Source organism: Erithacus rubecula (genome assembly GCF_903797595.1).
Source record: "Erithacus rubecula genome assembly, chromosome: 1".
NCBI classification, from domain to species: Eukaryota; Metazoa; Chordata; class Aves; order Passeriformes; family Muscicapidae; genus Erithacus; species Erithacus rubecula.
Window position 1 is genome coordinate 78183019 of NC_136658.1, and position 26468 is coordinate 78209486.

Sequence of the window (26468 nt, forward strand, 5' to 3'; positions counted from 1 at the left end):
TAGGCTCTCCTCCAGGAGGACAAACCTTTAAGTGCAGAACAAAATCAGCATGTTCCATCCAAGCCTCCATCATACATTATGCATGCGACAAAGTTTGGCAACAGTGGAGCTGATGTGATGACACAGCTAATCAATAAGAACCCACCGCATGAAACCTTTATAGTGGTTACTTTTTAAGGGCTCAAGTGAAGGAATTGTCTTTGTCAACTTTGGCTTAAAATATCCTTATATAGTTCTGGTACTTTCTCAGGGTCCACTGGTCTAGGTAAAAAATGTGTAAATTTTTGATGCCGTTTAGTCCTAGTCCCTTCTCGTGGAGTCCCATCTTTATTTAACGCAACGTAGTATCGTCTTCCAGTGTCCACATGTTTATATAGATTTGATGAATATGTGTTATACCAGTTTTCTTCAAATTGTTCTCTGAATACACACTCCTGGGTTAATTTTTCCTGTGGAAAGAAAAGAAAGAACAGTAAGGAGACAGCCACTAAAATAAGCTTCTTCTTAAAGAATTCCTATTTTTATGGCTTGAAACTGGTATCTCCTCGCTAAATTGCAGAATAAAATATTTCTATAACTCCCAGTTTTAGCTATGTAAAGCTTTATTGCTGGGTGTTTCTGGAGGCAGACAGAAGGGTGGATAACCCTATGTGAAGCAAAAATTACTCACAAAGCCTCATTGCCCAAATCAGTACAGCAACAACAAAGATGAAAACAGATACTTTTAATTTCTGACAGCTCCCAAGCAGCTCACCAGACCTTACTGGGTTTCAATAACCAATTGTTTCAATGGTGAGTGCAGGCATTCAAATAAACAGATATAAATAAAGGAAGCTAGAACTCATTTGCAGGGCTGTAATAAAATTTCGAGTCTTAAAATCTCTATGTTGTTTCAATGCATGGAGAACTTGACGCATTTCATTAGTTTAAAAACATGTGATTTGCTCCCCTTCATTTGATTTATTTGTATCACAAAGCCACAACCCAAAAGAGCTTCAAATAGGAACATGAACCCCGTGTGCTGAGACAAAGTAGGCAAGGAAAAGCCCTCCAGGTTTGCATTATCAGGTTGTCCTTGTGTCCCATCCTACTGAGGACAGGAGCCACTGAGGATATTAACCATTCATAAGATCTCCTGCCACCAGAGAATCCCACTCCTTCCAGTTGACTCACTTCTTCAGTCTGTGTGCTGCCTTCCACATCCTTAAGATTGCTTAAAATTGCTTTTAAAAATTTGCTTAATAGAGTGCTTAAAACGCAGCCACCTGATAACCAGATTAATTTTAAATTACTGAGCAAGAACACTGGGAAAAAAGGTGATGAGCTGTAGCTTGGGAGATCTGATGAAAAGATGAGAAAAAAACCTGAAAATAGTCTTTTCACCAGGCACAAGATAAAAAAAAAAGAAACAATTCAATAGCACTCACATCAACCACACCCAGCTTCCAGCTGAGGATCTATTTCTAATTATTATAAAGCTCCACACAACGCATGTATTTTACAGACATTAAATCTCAAAACAATCCTTTTAGATAGGACCACAGAGCAAGGAAAGTAGACACTAAGGCCCAGATGCAGCCAAGTGTGTATGGCACCCAAGCCATAAACTTGTGCTTGAACACAACTAAGAAGCCACAGCTCAAGAAACCACCTGCCATGGTTTAACCCAGGAGCTTCCTAAGGTCTACCATCACCAAAGCCTGCAGCTTACAGAAGCCACTCAGGAACTATCCCACACGGGGAAAACAAACCCCATGCAAATGGGGAAAGGGAGCCAACACCCCTCTGCACCTGTACAAACTAGGTATTGAGCTGCAAAGACAAAGTCCTCCTCAGGCCCTCCCAAACACCTAAAGGTTTGGGATTTGGAGGGTTCTTCTAAATTAAATTTGTGGCAACTCCAGTTGGCAAGAAAGGCAGGAAGTAGGCTACTCCTGGCTTCCCCTTTAATGGGCACTGGGTACCTCATCACCACTCAGGAAGGAGAAATCCCAGACAGGACCCAATTTCACATGATCAGCACCTGAAAATTCACTATGGCAGTGACTGTATCCCTTTGTGGATGTGACAGCTTTTTTTTTTAGAGACATTCCTGACTATGACATTTTTAGTTCAAAGTAGTTCAAACACAGCAATAGTCTGTGCTGATTACAGGCAAAAGACATACAAATCTGTTCACATTAAACCCTTATCTGTGAGCTATACCCTGCAACCTGCTATTGATAATTGCCTCTCTGTCCTTTGCCAGCTTGAAGCTGCAGCCGCATTGAGCATCACCAGACCAGCAGCAGCTGCCAGTTACACCCATTGCAGTATTCCCCTTGCACAGCCTCAAAAGTACAAACTATTATAAAAGGCATTCAGCTGCAGAGAAGATTATCTGTAAGTCTAGATTTCATTAGTGTTTTATTTTGCATGAGGTTTAAAGTCATCTGTGTTTGTTTTAAGGCAGAATCAGATGCTAAGGGGTATTATATGCTGGGCTTATGTAAGTCCATGGGGAAAGAGAAACTAATTCAAATTGTTTTCCTGCTCTCAGAAGGCAATAGGATCACATGACAAGCACTGCAGAAGAACTCCCTGCTAAAAATAGCAGCATTTTAGGAAGATATTTCAGTCCTGTCGTGAATTCATTAATTATTCACTTCATCTGCATTTTTTTTTAGCATCATCATAAATTTCTATCTTTGCAAGAACTATTTCCCCATGCCCTGAAGGAGAAACTTTAAAATAGCCTCTCTTTATCTGGCAGGTTTGATGGATCATGACAGTGCTGTGGTACACGTAACTAGCAGACCCTGAATCAGGGGGTTTGCATTGTACTGCACTCTGGATAAGTTAAATGGATTTCATCCTCACAAATTCAATCTTCATTTCACAAGCTTATCCTATTTTAACTTTCTATTCAATTATAACACAGCTACATCTCTTTTGTCCTTCTTCAAAATTCTCAGAAATTAATGTTCAAACATGAGGCAAACAGTTCAACATTAACATGACAGAGCAATAAGGATTGCATCAGACAGGTAGGGACATTAACAATCACCCTTTAAAAGAAATTAATTAATTTCTTCATACAGTCAAATCTTTTCCTTCCAGGAGACTTAGAAATTCTGGTTGTGGTCAGGCACCATTGGAGTAAATCAGTGTTGGTGACTGTGGATCAGATCTCATAAGTAATGTAGGACACTAAAATCCCATCATATCCTTCTCCCCATGCCATGGGAAATTCTTACAATAATGTCTCATCTAGTACCAAGAGAGACAGAAACCAACATCCATCAGGATAGTCATTTATGTAGAATCACAGAATCCTTTGGGTTGGAAAGGATCTTGAAGATCACTGAATCCAACCATTAACCTAATACAAGCCCAGCCCTAAACCATGTACCACCACAGCCCTACATAACGTTAATTCCTTATGCTCATGTTTTAAGTGTGCATGTCATTATTCCAGCTAGAAATGGGCATAACACAATCTGGTCCATCCTGTCAATACTACCCTCTTGTCTCATCATCTTAGGAAGGAAAAGTCTTGCTGAAAACCAGCTCTCCCAGTATGGAAAGGATATGGTATTTCTTGATCACATTTCTCCTTCTGGCTATGACTTTTAGAAAGTCCCTCTGTGCACATTTGAAAAGCAAGATTTAGCCCTACAATACAGCAATTTTTGCATACTTTTATTCCAGCAACTCACTTCTCTATCAATTTTCCAGTGCAAATATTTCCTTGCACCATACTTAAAGTTGCTGGGCATCTTTGTTGAAAGCTGACACAAATACCAAACATACCCAACTGGAACAGCTATGGAAAGTAACCTGCATTCCTGTGAAAGGGGAGGCTGCCTGCCTTGCTCAAATCATTTAATTCAGGGCCAAATAAGGAGGTGACCTTAAAATTATATAAATCAGATGTTGCACCACATTCCACATGTTTTCTGTGAGGACTGTTCCTAGAGTATTCAACTACAAAGTGATTGATTTTCATTTTGTTACATTTCCACGCTTCACCTGTTTGGTTTTTTAACCTGTTCTTTAACTCAGAATGTTCAAATAATTGAATTGTACAAAGATGCACATATCACAAAGACTAAACCCTCAGAAATATTTAATTCAGAAAACTGCTAATGGTTGGTCAGCATTAGCAAGCCCAGGACCCCTTTCCCTTTCTACATTCTCCACTACCTAACAAGGGAAGAAAATAATTATGCTATCCTATTTCCAGGCAGATTGATTAAAAGTCAGTTTCTAAGTTAATAAAGCACAAGGTTACAGCCATCACAATGAAAGTTCTGCTATCTTGTTTTAAAATAGCTATCCATGTGAAGCAGTTAATTGTAAATAAGTAGAAACGTGTAAAATACATGTACACTGCTCAGAATGGTTAAGAATATAAGACATTTTTTGCTGCTTGGTAGTTGAAAGAACAGTACAGGGTCCTATATAAAACACATCAATACTTTTTCTTTTTTTCTGTCTTTAAATAACCTTATGGGGCTAAAACTCCAATTTATCTTGTAACCTAACAAAAGAAAGCCCCTTCAGACCATCATTCCTAAAATCACAGCAAGTACCTTTCATGCCAAGCAAACTATTTTGTTTTATGTCATGTATAGTTTTTGCTTTTGCAAACTGCTACACTGAATCCAGCAGAGACAAGAAAACACCTAATCCAGAAGTCCAAACAATTATTAATAAGAAATATATTTGACGTAGTCAACACTTCCTATATACCTGCTGCACACTAACACCTTGTTAATCTACCCTGCCTTAATAAAAGTCATGTTTATATATATATACTCCCAAGTAATTTCATGCAAATCCCTCATTATGGCTACATAGCATTACTAGAAACTTCATATGTAGTGAAGGGAAACAAAGAAAAGCCCTATTCTCCTCTGAAGCAGTTTGCTTTGCTGTTCTGCCTACCAACACACACATTTTACATGCCATTGGCCCTTCCCATGCTGTAATGCAAACAGCCTCTAGAACATACTATGTTCAGCTAATAATTAACACTCATCCAGAGCTGTCATAAATAAAAGTCTAGTTTAGCATTTACTGTGGTGCTTTCCATACTCTCATGCTATGTCTGTTAGTTTCTGCCTGGGTGAACCACCTCCAGCCACAACGAGAAGCCAAGTACCACTGTCCAAGCAGAGCCACTTTGTTTTCCAAATTAGACCACAGTGTGAGTCAAGCCCTGCACACTGTGTGTCTGACTTGGTGAGTATCACAGAGCTTTCTGTGATGAGTTTCTCCAAGCAGCCTCTTTTCAAAATGCTTTGTTTGATAATTTGACAAAACATGAAAAAAAAAAAGGGAGGTAAAGAAAGTCTGCCAAGGGCACTAACTGACTGGTTTTTTGTGTTTGTATCAGTAGTTCTCCAAAAGCCTTTTAGACAGACAGCAGGAAATCCTTCAGGGCCAGAGGAGAGACAAGCAAACAGTCAGGCATCAATGCTGCCACTCATACACATTTCACATTCCATGGCACGTTAAATAAGATGAGAGAAATCAGGCAAGGTGTCCCTGGCAAAACCACAGTTAGGCAACTGCATTCTCCATACCTGAAGGCACCTTGTATTCTCACAGATTATCCAGTATACATCCTACTTTCCCTAAACCTCTTAGTTAAATAGTATAAAGTTTTTCTTATACATCAATTCCCATGTAAAAAATAAAAATCAAGTGTGACTGTTCTGTGCTGCTGCCATGCAGCCATTATGACAGTGCCTAAAAATTAGCATCTTTCATACAAAAGGTTTGTAAAGAACCCAAGACCCAGCAGAACTTGAACCCCTAGGGATCATGATTGCCAAAAGCCACAATACCTACATAGATGCAGACACTGTGATACTTCCACATAAGCAACTTCCCAAGCAAAGTAAGCAGACTCCAGTACCAACAGTAAAATCCTGGGACACTGGGAGGGATTTCAGTGCTTCACCCCTTCGTCCCATTGCCATTGTTCTCCCACTCCCTTGCTCTGCACACTACCAAGAACCTCCTCTGGAGAGACCAGGCTGGCACAGACCACTGTGCTACCCCAGGGCTGTTTACAGCTCTTCTGACGTGAGCTACAGGAGGATGAGATGCCAATCAGACCTCCATCCATTTTTGCCACTGCCAGCTCCTCAGCTCTTGGTTTTGCTGATATCCTCTCCTGTGAGACTTCAAGTTTGCAGCATCTGTCAAGCTTTAAGCATGCCCTCCCTGGACGTGAAATCATTATGGGACGAGCAACCCCACTGTGCCTGAGGACAGGCTGCCCATCAACAGCCATGCTTCAGTTTCATAAAGGGCTGGTTTATATCTGCTCAGCCAAGCGCAGGAGATGAAAACTCATTTGCACCTAAACACCCAAGATCTGCTCATGATGCTGTTGGAAGTCTTGACAAAACTCCAGGGGCAGACCCCAGGCTACATAAGCTGTCACAGTGTCTTTTCTCTGGAAACTGATGAGCTTCCTTCTCCTCACAACAACGGAACAGGAGCAGGACAAAGTCGACTCTCAGAAAATAAATAAACAAGCAGGTCTGTTCCCCTCCCTTCCACGCCAGCAGGACCAGGCTCACACAGTGTCATTTACTAGTCACACTTCTGACCTCTATTTTATTTTTGATTCCCTTGGCACAATAAAGAACTGCAGTCATCAATGTTATCTAAGCATCTAATTCATAACGCTTGGCTGAACCCTTCCAAGAATCAGAAAGCAAGGTGGTATGCAATTTGATACAGGGGCCAGAGCCAATTTTTAAAGAAGATGGGAGAAGGGTTCCCGTCAGCTTAAATGGAATATGGATCAGCCTTGCAATGATAAAAAGGCAACAAATATTTTAAGACATTAAAAGAACCATTTCAGGCACGCTCAGATTTACTGAAAGCTGAAACTTGACCTCCCCCAGCTCCCCACTCCACAAATTCTCTTCTATCAAAAGACAACCTGTATGTCAAAGCAGGGCTGCCACCCTACAGCTAGACACTCTTTATCCTGAATACCAGACAGAGATTTTGAAATAAAACATGCTTTTCTTAAATCTGACTAAGATGGAACAGTGTTTTGTCAGTATTTTTTGCCTTGCTTTGTGGTTCTCTAAGCACAGAACACAGGCTTAAAGGAAAGATAGACATCATTCAGCAGAAAGTGCTGTTTAAGTGAGCTAAACTCACATGCTGAAAAACATTGTAATGTGAGGGATAAAAAGTACTTAATCTGCATGGGCCTCTACATTCAGTGAGTACCCCACAAAATGGATTTATCCACCATTAAAGAAGCACATTGTCTCTCAGCTACCAGGTGCCATCATAAAAAGAGAATGCTCAGGAGCCTTCATGAAACACTTAGCCACGGGAACCAAATAATTATGATTCATATGTAGTGATATAAATGTACATTATAGAAGTAATTCATGTTTTATTCTTTCAGCAAGATGATTTGGTCAAGGACTGATAAATAGGAGCCTATCTCTATATTTTGCTGTTAATTTAATGCAGAGCTATCAGTTAGGTACTAGCTCAAAGGACATTTACTGATCACATTGCCATTCTGGAAGGGGGTCATCAAACAAACACAGCATCACAAGCTATCACCTTTTGGAAAGAATGTCACTGAAATGCCACATATCCACTGGGGTCTTGAAAAGCAACAAGCTTCACAGAGAAATTTGAAAAACTACATGCTCTGGTGGGCACTACAGAAAAGGATTGGCACACTATGATATTTACCTAGCAGGCCTCAATTGATTATTCAGTTTAAATTGTTAAAAATGAGCCTTTTAATTTCCCACTCTTTTTGGATGGGATGGAAGACCAGCATTTCAAAGAGTAGCTGTTGAAGAAAAGATGTCACACTTCCCTTTTCAGACAGCAGTGCCCTGTCCCTTGGCAAACACTTCTCATAAACAGTCTCTCCAGGGACAACCTTTTGGACACTTTCTCCATTACTTTTCCCAGGGGCAATCCTGCCACAAAGGCATGGATTTAGTTACAAAATTTTAGTATCTCCCTTTCTCAGTAGAATAGAGAGTATTTCCTTAATATTTCTCAGAAAATCCACACATCTTTGCTATGCCATGACTTATGCTGACAGTGACACAGCTGACCCAGTCTTTGGGAAATGCTGGAGGAAGTCAGGTGGGTCTGCTCCTTCATGAGACCCCTACTCCTCACATGCACACCAGTGGGCTTGTCTTTCAATGGGGAAAACTTCAGTCATGCAGTTAATTTCAGCTTTGATGAAAGAAGTTGTCATTCTGTCTGAAAAACCCAAAAGATATATAGCAATAACTTCAACAGAGCTAGTGACTGAAGAGCTCAAATACCAGATTGTTGGTTTCCTGAGTAGCTGCAAACATGGATCTTTCAAAGAAATCAGATTTCAAAGTTAAAAAAAAGAATATTGCTGTTTTGCTTAAACTTTACAACATTTGTATATTCTAAAATTAATCAAAATATTTTGCTGAAGTCTTCCCCAATAACTTTCCTAATCTGAGCTCAAATTATACACTATGTGATGTCCTAACAAAGGCATCAATGGGACAAAATCCCCCTCGTTATGAAAAAGTAATGTTAGAAGATTGCCTCTAGATTGCAGACATAGACAGGAATCCTGTCTAGATTTAGGATTTTAAAATTATGAATACCATACAGCTCTTATCTTGATTGGGATCTGCTGACACAACCATAAAACTAATTGGTGGTTTTACAGGAGCGAGTCCAATCCTGATTCCATTGAAGGCAATGGTATTCCAACCATAATAGAATCAAGTCAAAATATCTCGAGTCACAATTGCCTCTATAATTGGGTTAAATTTGAAGAGCAAAGTTTAGCAGATTAAAGATGTGCAGCCTGGACCAGACCTCAAAAGCATTCAGCATCCACACTAGAACACAAGTTTTAACTCAGCAGCAGCCTGTGGAACACAAATCTAAAATCTTATCTTCAAATCAAAAGTAGCTGCAGATATCTGCCAGTGTAAAATGAATGAAAAGGAAACAAAAGGGCTTTAAAGAGGGGAAAATATGGATTTGCACTATAACAAGCTTTATTTCTTAATCTTTTTGAATGTGACACAAATGAACCACTCTACTGCACATCACCAAATCAGCCTAAGCACATTCAAACTGCAAAGCAAATCTCAACCTAGTCAAAATCCCTAATGAAGTCTCCATAGGGCAGACTTTTTCTACTCTGTCTTTGAAAATGATGAATGGCAAAGTGGGAGAGAGTACCACATTCACATCCCACTGGCTCCTGAATCAGAAACAGAGCACATCAGATGCACATCTGATGCAGTGAATAATCCCCAAGCACATCTCAGTGTGTCACTGCTGCTGATGCTTTTAGTATGTCACTTCAACACAGTATTCTCAGATCAACCAAAGACACTGAACCTTTTCACACCTCTGTATCATTGCACAGCCAGCACCAAAAACACTCAGGGCTGCACTGAAGAGAGCTACACAACTGCAAAGAAAAGAATCTGAAGATGTCCCACTCTTGCTTGCTGGGTATGATTTGGTCTGCAATGCAGTTAAGCCACTTTAGCAACTCCCTGCTGTTGAAAGCATGGTGCTCAACCATCCCACACTGCACCTGATTCTCCCACTGAGCCATAATGCATGCCAGTTCAGGAAGCTGAGCATTTTTCTGTGGCTTTATATCCCTAAACTGATCTCCTGACATGTCAGATGACTGCCAATGTTGGAAGCATGGAAGAAAGCAGAAGCATGCAGCACTAGCAGGAAATCAGAATTGCCCTTTTTGCAAGGGGCTTCCTGCAAGGTTACACTGGCTGCCTCCTCAAGCACCACCTCTAGTCTCCTGTTTTCATGAGAACACAAAATTTCAGACACCTTGAGTTAGGGGAAACCAAATCATTAAATTAAGGTTTGAGTAGGATCTTAGTTTACCAAAGCTTAGCTATATTATATTTATATATGTGTATATATATATACATATATACACAAACATACACACACATAATTTATATAGAAGTTACTCATGCTTTCCTGTCCCAGGCATGTAGTGAGAATCCAAGATCAACATAGAATTGCAGACCAAGGCAAGGAGATCACTGAAGGTTTTCTCCCACAAAAATTTATCTTCAGACCTAGTAAGCATTTGAAATTAAGTCCTATGAGAAAAACTATAGACTTGAGAAAAGTGCAGCATATATATCACAGAACACTACTAGTAAGTGTCCCTCTTTGGTGGCAGTGCTGTAGTCAATGAAATTCTGATTTTAAAAAGACTGAAGTTATAGTTTTAAAGCAACAACAACAGTTGCAGTTTCTCACAAAGCTTTCTCCCATATTACCTGTGTCAAGTGTACTGACCTATCCATTTTTCCTACATCAGTATCCACGTCTCAAAAGACCTTTTATTTCTACAGTCCTTCCTCCCTTGCTGAGCAGGTTGCAGTTTCTGCCTCATTTCCCTTGCTGGTACTTGTGGGGAACACCATCTAACAGTACCCAGCTTTCAGCAAAACTGCACATCCAAATTCTAAGAGGGGTTATCTGCAGGGGTGAAGTAGACAAGGTAACTCAAGTATATGGACTTTTCTCAGACCTATATACTCTACAAAGGAAATGTCCACAGTCACAAAGCTCTGTCCTACTGTACAGTGCAGGGAAAGCATTTATGTCTCATCTCCACCTCCCTGCAAAAATCCCTCTGGCCAGCTCAAAATCCCATTGCCTCACAGCCTGAATCTTCCTCATTGTGCAGCCTAAGCTTTACTGTGACCCATTCAAACCAATTCATTCTATTTCAAGGACTCTTTTTCCTCCCTGGTGTTACACCTCAAAGCATTTCCAGAGAGCAAGAGCACACCCTCTCAGTTTTCATTCTGCAGGCTAAGTCAGTCAAGATCTTTAGAGTCTATCACTTGATAGTCTTTTCTTCCCTCTGATCATCCCAGTACACCCTTCCTGCATCTGTTTTAGTTTCAATTCACCTTCTTTAACACAGTGACCAACTGCATTTTGCATTTAGACTGGATCCTCCTAGTGTTGTATGGAGTGGCCCTGATAGAGCTCTCACTGAGCCTCACATGTAAACATTTTAAGCACTTTAGGTCACCAAGGCCCTTCTGTAAGGTTGCCTGCTGTGCTGGAAATACTTCCCAGCTTTGCAAAAAAATTGCAGTAACACACCACTACCTCTTCATGACAAGATGTTTAATGTCCCTAATAAAACCAGGGAATAAAATCAGTCCAGGGACCAATCCATAAAAACTCCACTAATAGCTTCACTCCGGTCTAATGCCTTTCAGCACTCTGCATTGCTGTCTTTTCTTCAGAGTTTTCATCATCTATCATACAACTCTTCTACTAACATTCATTCTACCTGCTGTAGCAAACACTCTGCTCTGTGGGTCATATCTGACACAACCCTGCATATTAGCACAATTTTCCATTTCTAGAAAAACATATTCCTACCAAAAATAAAATACTGCACTTGCCTGAAACTATTTACCCCGCTTCAGTAAACTCATGCATGTACTTCCAGGTCCTCCTCTACTCTTTCATTTAAAAGGATGTTCCTAACATTCCAAGCACATCCCAAGCCAGACTGATAGCTCTCCAGCCAAACACAACCACACAGCCCAAGGCACACACACACTCAAGGCTGGGAAACATCTGCATTTCCTCAGAGGGAAGCAAACACTCCCTCACCCAGGGCTTGCTCCCACCTTTGTGCTGCACCTTCCAGCAACCTGGGAGGGAACCACTGTGACTGAAGCCCTTCTGCTTGGCCAGATTTGTTTTCCAGTTTCCTGCTTCAATTCCCCAGGCAGCAAAGAAACACTTGGGCCAGCACAAGGGAGGGGATGGGTGGTTGGAGGGAAAATCGCCACTCCTTTCAGCAGCAGTATTGGCTGTCCCTGCTCCCTTTGTTCATCCCACAACAGGGAGATTCTCAGACCCATGTTACCACCCAAAGGAGTTTACCAAAAACAGGGCTAGCCCAGGTAGCATCCTCATTCAGAATGTATTGCATTTACACTCCTGCTTGGATACACTGTGCAGGTAAAGAATTTTGTTCCTTCCCAGGTATGTAGCTTAAAAACTTTCCACCTTATAAAAGTTTTAGTGCACATTTCAGGGCCCAAATCAGCTTTATCACAACAATTTCCATTTTATCCCCATGCTCCTACATCCCAAAGACACAATCTTTTCTGCAACCTGCCCTTGTCCCATTCTCTGCAGACCCTCTGCCAAGTGCTCACAATCTTTAAACCCTTACATGCAGTTTCACCCTTGCTGGGATACCATTTCCACAGGATTTCTGCATCTCTGACAAAGTTTCAAGTTTCCTTCAGATTCAGAGCCATAATCACCTTTTTGAGCTGGGCCTCTGCAGAGTTGCCCATCAAATTAACTGCAGGCCTGCTTCTTGCAGTCTCCTGCTTAAAGCAGATTTACCCAGGGAGACACAAGCCACTGTTGTCAGTAAAAGACATCATTGGGTCTTTGATCACGGGAGTGATCAGGTTTTCCTGAGCAAAGCTACTCGTGCAGGAAGCCTGACCACTCCTTGCAAGTCATCTGCCAGAGGAATTGCCCTCTATCTCTCCATTTATACCATTTATGAGAAGGCACTTTATTGCTGTAAATAATAACAATAACAGAAGCAGAAGGGTGTTAAACCAGGTGCCACAGTCATTATCGCTCCTGGCATCTGACTACTCTCAGTGTAGAAGTCTCTGCCTTCACTCAAGGAAATTGCTTTTAATTCTCCTACCAAAAATTGTGCACTGAAACTGTCCTGTTTCCAGGCTCACCTCAGCCATGGTACCTGGACACGGAGAACAGGTAATGCAGATTATCATTAAAAAAAATTTAAAACATATGGAATCATTTTAGATCAGAGGTATTTAAAAGGAAAGTGTAATGGTACTGGAGGGTAATTTATTTATTTATCCAGTTCTTAGATACCTGTAGTAATTACATACTTGGCCCAAATGCTGTTACCAATATGCACTTTCAACCTGCTTTTTTTTTCATGTTGTTTCCGTGCACCTTGACCTACCATTTGAAGGGCTGAACAGTTCCCTTCCTTTATTTGCACAGGAACATGAAAGATATTTTTAGAATGCAGCCAAAGAAATCCTTCCCTGCACCAAGCAATTTTCAGTAAACTATGACAAATTGTCCCTTTTTTGTCAGAAAAAATTCTGTTCACCAGTCTTTGTAGCTTCATAGCCCGTCCAGAACTGTGGGGACTCAAACAAAAGCACAAAACACTGCAGGTGCAGCCCTGCTGGGACAATAAAGAGGCATATAGTCACCTCCCTGCACACTTACTGGGAAAACATGTTTCTTCAAGGACACTACTCTCCCTCTCTCTCTCTCTCTCTCTCTCCACCTCCTCCTCCACCCTCTCCCCAGTGTTTTAGAAGCAAAAGGCAAGTTTAGTCCCCCAGATCAAGCTTTCAGTTCACTTTTTGAAGGACAGCAATTTATGACCCTGTTAAAAGCGTTCCTACATCTCACCTTGCAGCACACTCCCTGTAAGCCTGCAACCCCAGAGGCTGGAGCTTCTCTCCCTGGCTCCTGTCTAGACTCTTCAGCTCTGTCCCAGCTGCTCTGTGAATAAATGAAGCTTCTCTCTGTATGATTCCTGAGCTCTCCTTCCAAGCACTCTCCCCTTCCTCAACAGCTCCACCATCTCCACTCTGCCTTCCTCTCCCCACCTGCAGAGCTTTCCTGGTAGCTGCTCCAGATCTTCCAACTACCAATATTCCTCCTGAGCACCCAACCTGAGCTGTCTGTTGCTGCCTGCCAAGGGCACAAGGAGCGGTGGAGGCACCAGCATTTCACAGAATGGTTTAGATTGAAAAGGACCTTTAAATCTCATTTAGCCCAACCCTCCTGCAATATACATCTTCAACCACATCAGGTTGCTCACAGCCCTGTCCACCCTGACTTTGAATATTTTTAGCAATGAGGCATCTACAGCCTCTCTTAGCAGTCTGTTCCTGCGCCTCACCACACTTGCCACTAAAAACAATTTTCTTTGTATCCAGTGTGAGAAGAGGAATGGGGCAAGTGCATGTCTGTGGGAGATCAGTGAGGTGGGGATGCCAGCAGTCAGATGCAGCACAGCTCTCTGCTGCAGAAAAGCCCAGGACAACCAGGGCAACTGAGGCAAGGGTGTCCCAGGTTCCTGCTTGGTCTGTGCTTGACATTGCACAGAATTCCCTCAGAAGTCAGCCTGCAGTGGGCAAGATGGGCACCCCATGGTGTGGGGACACAGGTGGCAGCTGGTAATATCCCCCAGGAGACAGCCTACAAAAGCATGAAGGTTGTGGGACTCATCAGAATCACCTCCTTCCCTCCAGGGCATGGGCCTGAGGAACACAGCTAAGCCACGTTTGCTAATGTTCTTGCCAGACTTGTTGGCAAGAGCTGTTTGGCACTTGGGAATGAAAAGGTCTTCTTGTCTTGTCATAACACCCTTTGGGTTCTATCTGTAGTTTGCATTTTTCCTCCTTTCCAGGGACAAGCACAGTAGCTGCTTTCACAGTAGTGAAACATGATGAGTCATAGCTGCAGGCTGCCAGGGAAAGGCAAGGTAAAGGGAAAGCAGGGACAGATGAGACAGGAGGAGAAGTTGCTGTCACTAACCAATCTCCAAGTCATTGTTACACAGCTACCACTGGTTTCTCTGCAGCACCATGTGCACGTATTTTCAACCTTCCCTGGCTAAATCCATGGCACGAGGAGGAATTTGAGAACTGCCACATTATGTTACACATCTGCCTGAAAGCAGCATGAGAGGCACTGTGCTCTTCTGAGCAGAAAATGCAGCAGCAGCTGCCCCCTGTGAGAGTGGGGAGGTGGGAAGAGTTTGTCAGGCAGCTAATTTGTGAGGAAAGAAGAACTCTGAGAAGGCCAAAAGGAATGTCTGGATCAAGATATGCTGAAACCACCTTTACTGTTGTCTTTCATGAAAACTGGCAGCAATCACCCACCCTGGCTGCTCTGCTTTGCCATATGTCCCATCTCCAATGGCACCACAATTATGCTGGGAAAAAAAATCTTCCTGTGTTAAATGTTTCAAACACAAATATAGAATGATAGAAGTATTTTAGGTCACTGATTTGGTTCATGCCTGATGTATTTTTCATGCAGTAATTAGAATATAAATATGATAGTGTCAGACACAGGGCATCTATTCCAATAGTGTCAAGTACTGAATGCCTCACAAGCTGTGAATCTAAGCACCTACTCAGATCCATAATGCTGATTGAGAGCAAGATCAAGTATTTCTTAGGCTGTTACTCAGTTGTGTGGGTTTCTCACCTTAAGAAACACAGCCACAGTGTCATAAGTGCACCTGCTCCATGACAAAACTGATGCTATTCACAGCCCTTAGGGAGGAAACCAAGACAGAATGATACACCTTGCAGCACAGCAACACAAGCAAAACTTACTGGGGCTACACTTCAGCTAAAGAGATGGCTCTGCTTAATGCAGGTGAAAAACTGATTTAAGTTTTTCACAGTCTACCATGTATCAGTGTCAAAACTAATCTCATTTAACCTGATCTTCTACTTTGCCAGAGAGATAATTCTGTGCTAGATTGTGCCTTGCTTCTGGTTCAAGCTGCAAATTTATTCCCATCAGAGAACTTTACTTTCAATTAATTGCATTTTTTGACCAAAAGCAAAAGCAAAACACTGTCACTTAAAAATGTCCAGCCAGTTCTATACAAAAATCTGCTCTGAGGCCTGCTTATCTCAGTGTTTCTAAGAGAGCTGACAGTTGCTGAAATATAGGCACTAGGATTGCTAGTGTTGACAAGTCTTTAAAGCATCATCACACTGAGTAGCCATTAGAGGTTATATTTCATTGGAAGTAATGTAATTCAATTACCATCACTCTTTAGTATGTCCCATCTCTGGAGGCTGACAATAAGCCATATCATCCATCAGATTTTAACTTTGCATTCTAGCCTCAGAGATGGCCAGTTCTCCATTATGAATGGCTTCATATTTTTAGTGTCATTTCTTAGGAAAAAGAGGTTATCCAATTATACTGTACATCCATTTGCCTGCTTGTCTCTCTTTCCTTAGCCTGTCAACTGGTTTCAATCAGGAGGCAAAGGTCTTCAAGAAAATTAAGTTCCTATCAGTTTTGCAACTAATCAGAAGCAGAGTAAAGAAAAGAAATCGTTTGCACGTGCCACTTGGGAGTGGTGAGCTATGTAATCCCTGCAAACTGGCAATCTGGTGAGCATGGACAGCTAATACTGTCTTTTTCTCCATACAAGAAACACAAAAGGCTGGGGAATTTGTGCTACTGCAGGGACAGAATGTCAGAGACACCCATGTCGTATGCTCCTTAGGAAAGCAGGCTCCTTTAGAACTGCCATTCATGGAACAACTATTTTATAAATGCAGTGAGTTTACTAATTTACAAAGAATTTCTTTTGCATATTTCTTCAGCAAAGAATGCCTTGAGTAATTCACTCTGACAGTCAAACATATTGCAAATACAAAACATAAATTGCACAGGAAAGTGATGTAACATTTGCTTTCCCAAGTCTATGCATTTAAGCTCTATCAATAACCACATTTCCATTCTCAGAATATCTGAAATGCAGAGTAACTGATTCACTATGTTTATATGTTTAAACGATTACTCTTTCTGATGATTATCAACATTACTGATTCATATTACTGCTGCTTTTTTGCTGCCTAACTGAACCTGATGTACTTATGTACTTTGCTAGCTCTTTATCACATTCATCAGCTGCACAAGGATTGTGACTTATGAAAACTTACTCCTTGCAGACAACTGGGTTTTTTTCTGTCATTGCATCCGTTCCTTTTCTCTCTCCTTCTCCACCCTTCCGAACTTTACCTCTTCCATACTGACATTTATGCTAAATCCCTTTTCTTTGGCCTTTCCCACTCCTAGGCTCTCACCATCTCTGCATCTCCCCTTCTCCCATGTCCACTCATCCTCTGTCCCAGGCCTGCCCCTCATTTTGCCACCTCTTTTTCTGCCTCCCAAATACACTATCATTATCTGTATCTTCCTCACCTAGCTTGCTCTTTGCCCAGAAGATAATCCTCTTCCTCTCTCCCACAAAAAAATTTACTAGAAAGAGATCAGTGAACCTGGACACCCTTACGGAAACACTTTTGCTGGACTTTCCTGGTTTCATTTGCCCACATTCCTACATGGATAATATACCTGGAGACTGGACTTCCCTCTTATCCCTTCTGCTTTCACCTGCCCACTCATCGCCATCATCTTATGTTTTCTCCTCTCACTGCCATCCCCAGGCTTTTCCCTATTACTGTTAGTCCCCTGTGACACAAGTATCTTCAACTACATCCAAAGCCTTTATCTATCATTAACTTATTTTTGAATGCTTCTATGCAACATTTACACTATCAGTGGACCATTGTAACCTTCTCCTCTGCTTCTAATGAACCTCTGTGAATGCACAGCTCCACTTCACTTCAGATATTCGCTTACCCTTCAATTCTGCCATCCTCCTCCTCAAATACAACTGCTTCCCTAGTACTTGTAAACTTTGGAGGTTGATATTTTACTGCTAGAAGAGGTTGTCTTCTACCATCTGGGAGTTATCTGCCAAGCTTCAGGTGAACTTGCCTACGATCTACCCAGGGTATGAAGCTGGTTGTACATCAGATGTCTCAAATATTCCCAGGTAAGAGCCATGTCATACAGACACACACAGACACACACACTTTGCTCTGCTGGAAGACAGCCCATATTGCCAAGAACTGTCACCCATCAGCTGCAGGTAGGCTGGCAAACTCCCACATCTGAAATACCAAGTTTTACTCCTCCCTCACACCCGTTACTCAGTCCTGCTGACACCCCTCAGGGAGCACCAGCGAAACTTTCAGGACAAGACCACCAAGCCTTTTGCCCTCATTCCTATACTTTTTATAACTTCTGTCACACTCCTGTTTCTCATTCTCTCATCCACATATGCCACCCTTTGCCACCCCCTCTACCTTATTTTGTCAATTCCTAGAAAGCTCTCTGCCTACACACAAAAGGAATCCACTTTGTCTTGATTTAGGTTTCTACTGGCAGGAGACATTTACAAATCTTATAGTACGTCCTTTAGTCTACAGTGACCAGCTCTGGCCATCAGTCTCTATTATTTGTATCTAAATTGCCACTCATCTGCATTATTACTCATTCCTGATTTTGTCACCTTTCCCCTCTCCCACATTCATTATGTCACCCACGGGGTCTTGTTTTGAATTAGATCGCAAGACACTCAGAGCACAAGGAGTGTTCACACAGCACACACTGCAATGGGAGCTTGTAGGAGCTAGCAAGAGTTTCCCCCACAGAATGTAAGGATCACAATGCCCAAGGCTAGCAGGAACTCACCGAGCCATACAGTTCTCCCTTCTCATTCATTCCAAGGTAAAGTCCACTGTCGACTCCTCGGATGCTGACCAAGCCCACTGCTATACTGATAAATTCCAGTATACCTATGAAATGAAGGAAAAAACAAACAATGTACTTATTGTTTCCATTGAAAGATTTTTTTTTTTTTATTATTCCAGATATTACTTATCCCTGAGTGTCAAGCAGCTATTTTCAAGGCTTTTTCCCCATTTTCTGAGTTGTCTGGAAGAAGATGAGGGCAAAATTAATATACAATATTTCAAATACTTTGGGTCTTTGTTAGATTATGCATTGCAGACAGCATTAATGTATCAAATTAAACGATTACTCTCAATCTTTCTCATAATTCCTAAACGTCTATCTTAAGCTCAGTTATACTGATTTGCACAGTAGATGATATATTCAGAGGAAAAAAAAATATATTTTTAGGTTGCAAAAAATAGCAGAAATGAGGAACCTATGAAACCCGTCTTGCAAAATAAATTCTGAAAAAATACATTTTAATCAGAATTGTGAAATAAAGCAATGTTACACATGGAACCAAAAGATCTCCTTTCAGACATCAATGAAGCAGGAATGCAGGTAAAGATTTACTCACAGTATGATCTTCCAGAGGCTTGAGAAATGAAAATCCTTAGTATAGTCCAGAGTCATGCATTTCTGTTTAAATAGTAACCATTCTCTCTGATGTGTTATTATTTACTCATCTAAAATTCAGACATTAAAACATCCTACAGCTAAGTGTAATAATGACTAAGTTTTCCCATGCACATAACAGCAAACTTACACAGACATTTGTTCACTTAAGAATAAGAATACTTTGCAGAGAAGCAGTGCTTCTGCAAATCTCCAAGGTTCAGCACCCACGTGCACAGTACAACAAGTATCTGTATCAAATATTGGCTCATCTGGTTCTGAGGGTTGGGGGATTTTCTGGCAGCTTTCCCTGCAAATTGCTTCCTCTTCAATGAGGATGCTACTGGCCAAACCTGGCATAAGCCTAGGAATCTTGTGTTAAAAAATGGAAATTTCTTCCTATTTGGGAGTGCTCATCTAAGACTGTAATGATCTCACAAGAAGTTATCCAGCAACATGCAGAAGCATGCTGCTGTGTTATGCTACTTCCTGAGCCACAAAATAGAGTGTCCCCTGCACAGGGCAGCATTTTCAATATATTAGGTTAGTGTTCATGTCTATGCACACTGCATAACTATTTTTTAAAGCTTATTGGAAATTATATGTACATGAAATAATGAAATAACAGTATAGGGTGTGTTGACCCTCATGTGGCCAATAAAAAAGCACTTTTGTGGCTTTTTTAACAATTAATTTGGCATCTCCCACAAAATAGTTGTGCATTAATCAATAGCAGCCATGAATCACATACATCTAACAGCACAAGTTGAAGCCAATAGGGAAAATTTATAGCCAAGCTAATGTAAAGATGAAAAGTATTCCCTGTAAGGGAGTATTGATCATTACCTTATATATTATTCAGCACTACAAACACCACAGTATTACTGTTTTGATAACCCTTTTCTCAAGCCTGGGCATTTTAAATTATTCTCTACATATGCACAAATAAAAAATACTGGGAGAAAATATTTTGCAATTATGGAATTATTTAAGTAATATAAAGTGGCAGCATGCCGTTTATCTGGTATGTGAAGTATCTCAGATACAATCGATCCATTGAAACTATTTTAAAATTCTCATTATATCTGGATATGCAATACTTTCAGATTTCTTAGTAAGGTTTTTTCTCTAAAGCTTTTACCAAAATATCATATTACTTGATACATGTTACCAAGTAATTTTAACTGAGGTTAAATCTTACATTAAGTGTGTATTAGGCTCCACTATAGCTAAGTTAGTGAGTCTGGCATTTTTCATATCAGTCCAAATGTAGTCTTTAATTGCTGTCATAATTTCAAATATTTGGATGCATGCTGCTCAGTGCATCAAAAGAACAAAAAAGGCACTGTCACGTCCTATCATAAGTGCAGAAAATTAATTTAAGGTACTTGGCAAAGAGCATCCACATATTTGAGATCAGAATAGAGACTTCTTCATCTGAAATACTCAAAAGCCCACTCACAGTAAGTTTTATGTGCCATATTAAATCCTTCAAGAGATTATCTGGGGCCAAGCATACAGTCCTACAGAAGTCTTATCAGTTTAAGGATTGCATTTGACCCACAGTTCTGTGCACGTTTTCACTCTATAGTTTCTATAATGCACAGATAATAACTTGAACTAGATATTAAAATAGATAATCCTCTTCAAAATGAGGCTGTATCAAATGAAAATCAGGACAACTTCAAACTTTGAAAGCTACAGCCCTATTTATCACTAAAAATGTAGAAGGGAAGTAAAGGAAATAACTCAGTGCATCGGGTGCTGAATTTCTTCTCACTGAGTATTTTCTTTAACAAAACCACTTCAATGCAAAGACCCATTCTTTCATATGGATAGGAAGAAAGTTTCAGGGAAGCTATTTATACTTTACATGTCCACATCAGCCCTTCACACACCTTCTTCTACATGATTCAACTCAGACCATGCTGAATGGTGCAGGACGCCAGCCTGACATTAATGCTGGTCCTGCTCTCCTGACACGCTCACAGGTGAGAGGAGGTGTGCTGTTCTCAAAAGTGACATTTCAATTTTCATCAAATTAAATTTAATTTTCATTACATGTCTTAGCTCTGGTGAAGAGCAGGCCTACAGAAGCGTTTTCCTTGGCTTTTAGGCAATGAACACCTCTGTAACTGCACAGTTTTAATTTGTTGATGGTTCACCCTCTGCCCATTTTTGTCTCTGGCTATACGTGGGCTTTCATTGTTTCAATGGATCGGAGCAGTTTAACTTTCCCTTAGCACTGTAACAGATCATCATCTACGACAACGAAGACGGTGAACAAGTATCTCCGCCAGCCACCTCTTTGTACGGCTTCCAGGGGAAGGGGAGCGCGGGGAGAGCGCAGGGGGAGCCTGCGGAGCTTCCAGAGCTGCGGAGAGCAGCGGGGCGAGGGAAGCGGGGCTCTTGGTGGCTAAGAAGCCGCGGGGAGGTCAGCCCAGTGATAGGGCGAAGGAAGGGGCTCTCCCTGCTCCCCCCTCCCCCGGCACCCCCTATCCCGGCCGAGGCTGCGGTGCGGGGCTGAGCGCTCCGCCGGGATGCTTCCCGCCTGTCGCAGCTGTCACCACCCCGCCCGCTCCCCACATGATGCCAATTAAAAGACGGGAGCGCAGACAGACACAGCACCCCCAGGCAGCCGGGCCCTGCTTCAGTTTCAGGCTTTCACAGCGCCCTTGCCCGCCCCCCCTCATCCCCTCCCCTCCGCAACGCTCAATAGCGGGGGAGACTGTCGGGCCTGCTCGGCGCCTTTCCCTCCCCCTAAAACCTGGCCCACGATTCCCAGTCCCGGGGGCCAGAGCCTTCCCCGCACGCATCACCTTCCCCCCGCCCCGCCCGGCCGGCTGGCTCTCCCCGGAGACAGCGCGGGGCGGGGGCAGGCCCGCCCGCCGCACCCGCACAGAGGGGCGGGCAGCGCAGGGACCCCCGGCCGGAGCCGCCCCCGCGGAGCCGCGCTGAGCCCGCCCCGCAGCCCAGCCGGAGCGGGCAGGGCGGGCCGGGCAGGCGGAGGGCGGGCGGCTGCGCGGCTCCCGCAGATGATGAACGCAGCGGTTCCTTGTAGCAGCAGGTCCCGGGGAGCGGAGGTCACCTGCTGACAAGCTTTTTTTTTTTTTTCCTTTTCCTGCATGCTCCTATTTTTTTAATGCTGTGCATGCAGTACTTGTGCTGACGCACAGAGGCACGCCTCTCCGCTGTTACAGAGTTCCTGAATTTACAATGACTCTACTGTCTAGCCAATGCCCTACACTAAAGGAGACTGCATCAAAAAATTTTCTTTTGTGACCCGGGAGGGATAAGGCTTTGATCACTTGAGATCACATTACGGGGGGGACCCAGCCGGGTTCTCCCGGGGAGCTTTTCTTTTAGAGATGGACACCTTTCTGCGGGAATTGCGAAATGCCAGGGCTCCCAAAACCGGGCGAGTATAGACACACAATATGGCTCGGTTTATTGTACGCAATAGGCACACATCCAACATAGCATCACAAAAGAATTACTCTTATCTGATGTCTCTCCAGAGGAGTGTGCGGGGAGGGGGATTCCCACAGGGCAGAGCCCAGAGAGGAGTTTACGCGCAGCCCCCGGGGTTTTCTCTTTGTCCTCCTTATTCCTGGAGAAAAACTTCCTTCTGACGCGTACCCCCGCATCCACACACGCGCGGGCAGGTTTCCCGCACACGCTCGCAGGAGACCCATGTGAGCCCGCTCACCCCAGGGCAGCTCCCGAGTTGGGATGCAGACCTCCCCAGGATCATCAGAAGACTTTACAATCACCAAAACTCAAATAGCATCAGCTATTCTGTGACCTTCCGGCAAACACAACAGCAATGTCACGGCACCGATACAGAAGTACCGAGATCCCATTCCCTCTCGCAAAGAAACCGGGAGCCCCAAGGCATCCCACGGGTTTGCCGTGCCCAGTCTTCCCAATCCCGGAGCGAGCAGGGGTATCACCGGCGCGCTGCATGGGGAGAAGAGTTATCACCGAGGCGCGTCCCGTTGGGGGGAAGAGGGAGATCAAACCGACAAGGACAAAAAAGAAATCTATCTATTTAATCTATTTAAAGCCAAGGCTCTGAAAGGGATGGAAGAACTGCCCCTCCGAATTGTCATATTCCTACAAATGCGGCTGGAAAGCCATTTTTAAAAATAGACGCCACGAATAATGTGGTGACGGCCGCCTCGCGCAGGGAACAGCTGGCGGCCCTCCTCCGGGGGTTGCGGGGCCCCGCCGGCCCCCCGCCGCCGCGGCTGCCGGTGCGCGCAGCGCCCTACACCTGCTGCGGCCCCGCTGCGCGCCTCCCCCGCCGGCCCGCGCAGCGCAGCGCCGCGCCCGCAGCGCGGCGGGCAGGGGAACCTGCGGCGGCGGCTCGGCAGCTACGCGCGGCGCCTGCCCGTGCCAAGGAAAACGCCTCGCTGCAACACACACACACCCCCCCCCCGCCCCCCGCCCCTCACTACGCGCCTGCCTTGAACACTTTCCGCACTTTTCCTCGCCAGCGAGCGTGAATGTCGCGCCCCCAGGAGAGCCGCGATGCTGCCCCCACCCCGCAGCCAGCCCCGGAGACCCCGGGCGGGCGGCGTGGAAGGGAGGAAGAGCCTGTAAGCAGCGTGAGAGTGTCAGGGAGCAGCGGATGGAGGGGGATGGAGGATGAACCTGCGACCATGCGAGAGCTTCAGTCCTCTCCTCCCCCGTCCCTCCCTCCCGGCTTCCCTTGTGAGCCCTTTGGAGATCGTCTCCTACAACACCGGCATTATCTAAATAGCTTCACAAAGCAATAAAAAAAAAGCTTAGATATCGTTCAACATCTGGCATTAAAATACAAAGAGAAAAAAAAAATCAACACAGGACTTTGTTTTTACGACCGAATTTAAGTGCTGTCAGGTTGGTTCACTCACAAGTTAACTCCTTCCAACAGCTGGGAGCGTGGCGAGGTAACCTGGCATATTTTCCGCACCCCTCCTTAAAAAAACCCCCACAGAATCAGCTTAGCCAGGCTGTTTTAGTCACTTTCATACATTCAGTCTGTCGGGCCTTTAACAGACTCCTGGCAGCCCAGAAGCTCCGGACCCACCGGACTCGCGTGTGCATGTGCATGTGTGCGTGTGTGCATGCACAGGCTCTCCGGAGCGGCCGGGGCCAGCAGCCCTCCAGCCCTTGCTGCTGACTCACAAATACTGTCCCCTGGAAAAGAAACCCGGGGAATGCTCTTTTCAAATTCGCTGCCAGCCTGACACGCCACACAGCTCGAGAAAGGCAGGTTCTGGCGCAGGATTCCCTGCGTCAGGTTCCGGACCCCACCTGCGCTCCCTCTTTCCCGGGGCGCGTGTCACCGGCACTGCCGCACGGCTGCGGGTGCGGGCTCGGGCTCGGGCGGGCGCAGAGCCCGGCTGCGGGTCGGCGTGCGCTGCCGGTAAATCCTCGCCGAGCAGCGAGCCAGGCAGGGTGTGCAATTCAGGCAGTTACTAGGGCAGGTAATCGGCAGAGAAAACGAAAGAAAAGCCCTCGTCAATTTGCGTATGGGACGAGAGCCACTCCCTCCAGGAAACTCGGTGAATTTTAAATTGTGGTGGTTAATGATTAAAAACCCTTTAAACTCGCGAAATCAAATCATACAGCAGAAACGTCCCGAGCAAAAATTCCACCACCGCCACCACCACCTCCCAGTACGAGTCTGCTCTACAGCAGAACTTGGGGCTACACAAACATCGCTGCCCAACACCCGGCGACTTCGGCGGGGGCTCCTGCTCCGCCGCGGTGGTGCCGCTCGTGTACATCTGCACCCCCGGACAAATTCATTTTGCCCCTCGGCGGATCAGCCACCAACACAAACCCCCCTCCCCGCCCGCCTCGCACCCCCCACAGTCCCCCCGCCCGCAGTTCTGCCCCATTATTTCATCACATGACCACTAAAGGGTTAAGGATAATACCTACCAAATCTGCTGTGGTCTTGCCTGGTTCCCTGGATAGTACCATTGGGGAAGATTTCTAAATGAAATCCAGTCCTGCAGTATAGCTGCCTCCGCCTGAGGATCCCCTTTAAATGGTCCAAGTCCGTGACCGCAGGCCCCCTGGGTAGCCCACCTGCCTCAGACTGACCCAGGTGGTCACTTAACAAAACCGGACTATCCACCGGCAAAACGGGCACATTCCCAAAGGGTACTGCATCCTGCACACCGAAATAGTTCCCAACTTCACCTAAGGGAGCCATCAGAAGATTCTGCTTTTAGAGAATGAGAATAAACAATAATGATGGTGCCAAACCCAGGAGATATAAGATTAGGTATATTCCACTCCTCTCCCCTCCCTAGCGCAGTTACAGAGAAAATGTTCTTTCTTCAATCCATTAAATGCATAAATAAAAGTAATATTCTGTTTTGACTGGTACAGGTTCAAGGTCAAACCAGTTAGTCTAAGAAACCACCACTTTATACTCACACACTGACATATTTATAAACATATAGATGTGTATATCTATATAAATGCATATATCCCCAGCTCTTAGCAAGCAATACGGTCTTCAGCCCATCCAACTGTAATAAAGAAAAAAATCCGTAGTTTCTCCATTTGGTTTAAGATAAGAATGACCATAGCAACTTAAATACCTAGGCGTTATAGGGATTTTTTTTTTTTTAAGATGCACACGCTACGTCAGGATTTATGGATTCTGACTCCAGAAAGGCATGCGCTGTTTTTACTCTATAACAGACTGCATACATCAGCATGAATCCTGCAAAGGGGGAGGGGGGAAATCTCACGTTGTTGGCTGAGATAAATCCAAAAAAAAAAAAAAAGGAAAAAAGAAAAAGGAAAAAAAAACTTTTGACGTCCAAATCTATTATCCAGAATTCTCAGGAGGCTCAGCAGATGTCCACTGGTTTAGGATTATTGACGATCCACAAGCAAAGCAGCAACATACAAGTGCTTGTGTCTTTCTTGGCTGGCTCGAAACAGGTGTTGCTTCTGCAGGGCTCCCTGTGAAATGTTGTACTCCAGCACTGAGCTGCAGCTCTTGACTGTGGATCTCCATCCAGCACGCAGAGTGGCGCAGGAAGAGGCATTGGGCTGGGTTTAAGGTAGTCCTGATTGCTGCTGGAAGGATTCTCCGAGGTCCTAGCGCTCAGCTCTACCTGCTGCAATACCGAGCCGCTTCCAGCGCTCGGCACGGCGCGGAGCGGCTCTTGCTGCTCTGCGGCAGCGCGGCGCTCGCCGGCAAATAAATAAATAAGTGGGCGAAACTTTGGGGGAGGAATAAAGCGACGCGATGCTAAATATACCGCGCCCGCCCGCTGCGGGAAGCGGGCTCCTCGGGAGATGCCCGCATAGCCCGAGTCCCTCCTGACATTGGCGGGGGGAGCGGGGCGGGCAGCGCCCTGCCCGCCCAGCCCGAGCTCGGCCCGGGGCCCGGC

The 26468-nt window shown here is 44.1% G+C and overlaps 1 protein-coding gene across 7 annotated transcripts; it reads right to left on the reverse strand.

Moving 5' to 3' along the window:
• Window positions 1-10: 10 nt before the first annotated feature.
• On the reverse strand, window positions 11-26468 carry FGF9 (fibroblast growth factor 9). 7 transcript variants are annotated; one of them, XM_079310252.1, is made up of 4 exons: window positions 25979-26468; window positions 24994-25257; window positions 18403-18506; window positions 11-449 (listed from the first exon to the last, which is right to left on the reverse strand). In XM_079310252.1, exons 1-4 carry the CDS (start codon window positions 26118-26120, stop codon window positions 204-206), a joined length of 756 nt encoding a protein of 251 aa, XP_079166378.1. In that variant the 5' UTR covers window positions 26121-26468; the 3' UTR covers window positions 11-203. The 7 variants fall into 7 exon arrangements, with proteins under 7 accessions (XP_079166378.1, XP_079166379.1, XP_079166384.1 ...); XM_079310253.1 differs by lacking the exon at window positions 24994-25257 and having other exon boundaries at window positions 25979-26274; XM_079310258.1 differs by lacking the exons at window positions 24994-25257; window positions 25979-26468 and adding an exon at window positions 24361-24704.

Bases quoted from the DNA above. Each gene is read 5' to 3' on its own strand.
- FGF9 (XM_079310252.1), bottom strand. From the start codon at position 26,120: ATGCCTCTTCCTGCGCCACTCTGCGTGCTGGATGGAGATCCACAGTCA. The intron at 25,258-25,978 runs GTATGTTGCTGC...TGGCTCCCTTAG, and splicing joins CAAGAAAGACACAAGCACTT to GTGAAGTTGGGAACTATTTC. The intron at 450-18,402 runs GTGAGTTCCTGC...TTCTTTCCACAG, and splicing joins AGGGAGAACTGTATGGCTCG to GAAAAATTAACCCAGGAGTG.